The sequence below is a fragment of the Impatiens glandulifera genome, chromosome 6 (genome assembly GCF_907164915.1).
Source record: "Impatiens glandulifera chromosome 6, dImpGla2.1, whole genome shotgun sequence".
NCBI lineage: Eukaryota > Viridiplantae > Streptophyta > Magnoliopsida > Ericales > Balsaminaceae > Impatiens > Impatiens glandulifera.
The window spans coordinates 52,918,360-52,924,050 of NC_061867.1; the positions used below are offsets into that span (position 1 = coordinate 52,918,360).

At 30.1% G+C, this 5,691-nt stretch overlaps 1 protein-coding gene across 2 annotated transcripts; it reads left to right on the forward strand.

The window, feature by feature from the left end:
* Positions 1 to 222: 222 nt before the first annotated feature.
* On the forward strand, positions 223 to 3,635 carry LOC124941491 (heterogeneous nuclear ribonucleoprotein Q-like). Of its 2 annotated transcripts, none has more exons than XM_047481829.1 (9): positions 223 to 352; positions 827 to 1,185; positions 1,272 to 1,388; positions 1,492 to 1,632; positions 1,718 to 1,900; positions 2,342 to 2,546; positions 2,633 to 2,808; positions 2,993 to 3,078; positions 3,158 to 3,635. In XM_047481829.1, the coding sequence occupies exons 2-9, from the start codon at positions 829 to 831 to the stop codon at positions 3,315 to 3,317; spliced, it is 1,425 nt and encodes a 474-aa protein (XP_047337785.1). In that variant the 5' UTR covers positions 223 to 352; positions 827 to 828; the 3' UTR covers positions 3,318 to 3,635. The 2 variants fall into 2 exon arrangements, with proteins under 2 accessions (XP_047337785.1, XP_047337784.1); XM_047481828.1 differs by having other exon boundaries at positions 285 to 571.
* Positions 3,636 to 5,691: the final 2,056 nt, after the last annotated feature.

Consider the following 5,691-nt stretch of genomic DNA (forward strand, 5'->3'; position numbering starts at 1 on the left):
CAAATTACATAATGTTGAATTCTTTTAATTTTGAGCTTTATTTGTTTCTATATAATTTAATATTTAAATTATTAATTATATATTTTAATTTTATAAATATTATATTGTATTATTTATTAATTATTTTTAATTCTGATTTAATCAAAAAAAAAATGTAATAAATTGTTTAATGACTATTCTATCCTTTTGTATAGCCGCAAACATTTCTTTCTTTTGATCGGTTTCGATTTCTCGATTGAATTGTATTTGTTTTCTGATTTAGGGCGCGGTTCTTCCTTCATCGAAGCCGATATTTTCTTCACTCGCGAAGGTCGGAAAAGTGAAAACAAAAGGAAACCCTAATTGCCAAACAGTATGTTCATTTGCTTAGATATCTCCGTCACTCTCTCTACTTCTCCCAAACCCTTCTCACTCATTCACTTCCAATTACTCATTACAAATTGCTGTTTTCTATATTTCGTTATTCAATCACTTGATTCACACCCACCTTGCTTATCGATCGTAAGAAGCTCTTTTGCTTATGGGATTTTCTTGAATGGCTAATCTAACCCTTCTGCTTCATGGTTGTTAGGTATTCACTTCGTTTCGCTTTTCTTCTTGTCAGCGATTAGTATTTCTTTTGTCTTTCTGATTTGGGTTTATCAAAGTTCTTTGTTTTTCTTACTGATTCTCCATTTCCTTGTTCAATCTTGCGTTTTTGTATATGATTTCGTTATCTTTTAGGCTTTTATGTTTGTTGTTATCACCTGTTGTCATGCATGCTGAAAATATGTATTTGAGGGTTCTGTTTCCAAAGTTTTAGTCTTTCTTGTGGTCTTCAATGAAGGAATGGTAGATAGGACTGATACTGAAGACCAGGTTGATCTTGAAGAAGATAATTACATTGAAGAGATGGATGAGTATGCTGAAGAACCGATTGAGGAAGAAGAAGTGACAGAAGGAGGTTCTGAGGAAATTAGAAGTGAGGACAGTGGGAAAGGATCAGATTTGGCTGAAAATGGATCTGGTCAGATCGATGATGTTGAAGATGTTGTTGATGTTGTTGATGATGGTGAAAAGAACAAGCATGCAGAACTTCTTGCACTTCCTCCTCGCGGGTCTGAAGTTTTCATCGGCGCTCTTCCTAGGGATGTTACAGATGGAGACTTGGAAGATCTGTGTGAAACAATTGGTGAAATTCTTGAGGTTAGTTTTTAACCTTTAGAGTTTAATATTAGGGCTTGATTTTCACAGTTGATTTGAGTTGTTTCAATTTCTTATCGGTATGACAGATACGACTGGTTAGAAACAAGGATACTGGTGAAAGTAAAGGTTTCGCTTTTGTTGCCTTTAAAACAAAGGAGGCTGCTCGACAAGCTATTGATGAGTTGAATAACAAAGATTTTAAGGTAAATTCAACTGTAAAGTTGGTTTTCGTGGTTTAATTGTGTATTTTTGAAGATCACTCACCTGTAATTATTTCCTATGTCTGTGTTCTTTAATAAACTACAGGGTAGAACATTACGGTGTTCAATTTCCGAGAGTAAATATAGATTATTTATGGGAAATCTTCCCAAGAATTGGACTGATGATGATTTCAGTAAAGTCATTGAAAAAGCTGGTCCTGGGGCAGAGGTCATTGAGCTTATTAAGGTTCATATTTTTTTCTTCTTCTTCTTTGTTCTAACATGAGAAGTCCTATGTTTCTGAATTACAATTGCTGTTAACATAATTACAGGATCCTCAAAACCCGGGACGTAATCGCGGTTTTGGTTTCGTTGAGTATTACAACACTGCGTGTGCTGACTATTCTAGACTGAAAATGACAAGCCCAGATTTTAAAATCGAGGGGAATACCCCTACTGTGACTTGGGCCGATCCAAAGAATTCTTCTGAACACTCTTCTGCTGCTACTTCTCTGGTATTAAAAGTTCATAGTAACTGTTACCAATTCAACATAGTTCTTGTTTGATGTTAGTTTATGTTTTGAATGGTTTGACTGATAAGTGATAGATATTTTAGAAAAAAAACCTTTATCAAATTACCCAAATAAATTTTCAACTATCAAATCACTCAAAAAGATATTTTGGTAATTTAACCCGAATAACTCACTTTTCTATCGAACAAGATTTTGATTTCATAACATAGATTTTTTCTAATAACATCAAACAAGCTCATAGTGTTTTACCTAGATTGGTTAAACTTTAACATTTTCATATATTTTGGGTTGTCTGGGTTGGAACAGGGTATAAATGAAAAAAACAAAATTTAATCAATCTATGCAAGTATGAAAAATGGAAATTGATTTGTATTCCCCCTGAAATGCTTGGATATGATTTGTAATTTGTGATGGATTTCACAGGTTAAGTCTCTCTATGTGAGAAACATACCTGAGAATACATCGACTGAACAAGTGAAGCAGTTATTCGAGCATCATGGAGAAATCACTAAAGTCATTATGCCACCTCCAAAGTTGGGTGGAAAACGAGATTTCGGATTTGTCCATTATGCAGAAAGGTCAAGTGCGTTGAAGGCTATCGAAGAAATGGAGAAATATGAAATTGATGGTAGGTATTCCCAACTGAAACTATATCTGCATAAAAAAAATTGTTTGATGATAATAGATTTGTTATATTGACCTAATAAACTGCAGGACAAAAGCTGGAGGTCTGTCTTTCTAAACCTCAAAGTGATAAGAAGTTTGATGGGGGAGTTCACGGCCATGGGCCACAAATTAATTTTAATCCTCGTCATGGCTATGGCTCTTTTTCTGGAAATCCTTATGGACATGGAGGTCCTGGATATGGTGGTGGTGGTGGATTACATCAGGTACTAATTTTAATCTCTTGTTTTTTTGAAAAGAAAAGTGTTTTTTTTTTTTTAAACAGTGTGTTGCTTGGGTAAATAAATTAAAGAAAATTTGATATCTAAGATTTGAATGAAGTAATTGATGATAATTATATCAAACAAGGTCAATTCTTTCGGGTTTTAATTAACTCGTTAAATTTCACAGCCTGTCATCTATGGTAGAGGACCAATGCCAGCAGGGATGCATATGATTCCGATGGTTCTTCCAGACGGACAAATTGGCTATGTTCTGTAAGTTTTTATTTTACCCACCCTTAAAATTTCAACTTTGTTTCAACTTTTGACTAATGATGAGTTGTGAATTGAACAGACAACAACAGCAGCCTGAAGTACAAATGCCATATTCGAGACCTCGAAGAAATGATTATCATCGAAGCAATGGGTCTGGTGGGTCCCAATCACGGGAAAGAGGATCTAGTGGCGGTGGAAGTGAAGATGGAAACAGGGGAAGACGACACAGGCCTTATTAAGGTTTGTTCCAATTCAATTGGATTGTTTTCTAGTTTGTAGTATGTTAAACCAAATTACCTCACAATTTCGACAAAACTTTCAAAAGTTCGTGCTCATCATAAAACTCTTGACTACTAGTTGAGAAGAAGACTTAAAAGAACCATGAATGTTTCAATTTTGAAGTAGTTTTATGACTTTTTAATTATGTATGTGTGGTTAAACATTAACCATCTTAAGCTCCCATTTGTTCATTTGGGATTTTATTTAGTTTTTGAAACAAGAGGTTTTACAAATTCAAATTGTGTTGTTCTTTATGTTATTTGCATGTTGGTTTTTTATCTTTCCTTTTGTTGTCTCTATTGTTGTCGAAATTGTTTTTTTACTCGAGTTTTAGAGATATATTTGTTCTTTGTATAGAGATAATTTTAAGTTTGGATCATAAAACTTTCTTCAAACACTATAGGTCTATGTTTTTATAATGGAAACTTTTTATTATAAAAAAATACTATTATAATGAAATAAATTTATAAAATAAAAAAATAAATAAATATATTAAGAATATTGTATATTTAATTGTATTTATTAACTATTCTTAGAACATGAATAGAGTATGCATTGAAATTCAATCCAATGCATTTATTGACATAATTTTAATAAAGAATAGTGTGAGAATTTTGATTTTATTATTTACAATAAATAATTAATCGTATTATTAATCATTTAGTGAGTTTATTTCAATTATTGATATTAAATATAATAATTAATATTAATATTTTTAATTTTTAAATATTCTCTAAAAATATTTTTATTAACAATAATTTTAAAAATAATACAATCAAATTTAGGGGTGGGTTGGTACGATATATTTTAATGTTTTATTTATACTTTATCGAAATTTTCGGTATAAAAAAATTTATAATCAATATTATACATTTGATACATAAAAAACATATTAAATTAAAAAAGAATCAATTTAATTAAAAATTTAATATATTTAATAATATTTTAATATAATTATATTTTAATATTATTCAAAAATTATTTTTTTATAATTAAATTAATATCAAATCTATTTAATTTTTTCTTATAAATATTATATATATATATATATATTATATTTTAATTTATAATACTATTTCGGTATATCTCGATATAACAAAATTTTAAAAAATTTATATCTTTACTGTAACAATAATTTTGGTATCGGTACCATACCTTACCTGTTTTTTGGTATACCTAGAATTCGAAATGAAATAATAGTAAGCCTAAGGCGACGAACATGGCTCAAGAGTTTACTCATTATAGATCCTGTTTTTTAACAATATATAACTCCATCATTGTTGATGAAAATCAATCCATATGGACACATATGGACATGAAGAAGAGATAGGATCCCCTCGTCCCCATTTTATTCCTTGTAATTGAAAAATAAATGTAATGCCCTCAAATGAAAGGTCAAAATAATTGATATTTTTGATAAATTGCTGTAAATCACATTTTTTTAGAATTACCTACTACAATTCTCTCTACAAATATAATAAAAACAATTTTAAGCTATCACAAATTTTCAATAAAAAATTTTCACTCAACATTCTTCATTTAAATTCAATGATAATTCAATTATTTATTCTTCTTTTGAATTTCGTGATAATTCGATTTCCCTTCAAACTTATTCACTCAATTTAGATCAAACTTCTTCACTCAATTTAGATTAATCATTATTAAAATATTTATTCTTTATTCTCAAATACACTTTTAATGTAATACATGTTATGAATAATCTAATCTTATTTCACAAACATAAATTAACATTCATTGCAATCATTAAACATCCTTATTAAACATCCTTACAAGCTATAACCAACACAAAAGTTCTCTCTTGGAGGTATAAATATCCAATTGTGTACCCTCTTACCACAAACAAGTTTAAAAGAAGAAAAAATAGTAAATCAACAACCCGATTCAGTTACACTCATATCAGATATTACGTCGTAATACGAGAACCAACCACCCATATCAGATATTACGTCGTAACGCGAGAACCAACCACCGATAATTTGTAGAAACTTAATAATCTTCTAATGAATTTGACCAAGTTACAAAGATGACATTAAGTGGGCCCCTTTGGTGGAAAACCTAAACACACCCATGCTTCTTTCTCCTCTTCAATTTTGCAACAACTCATTTCCATATTTGTATTGTTAACTTAAACCTTCTAAAACCGATTCTTATTCATTTGGGATTGATTACAAAAATAAAGATCATGCCTTTGTTGTTTTCAAAAGCTATATATTGTTAATTTTCTTTTTCATTCTAGCAAACACTTAATACGTCTCTCTATGGAATTTCTTTATTATTACTTGTATTTGTACTCACATGATAGGTATGACAATT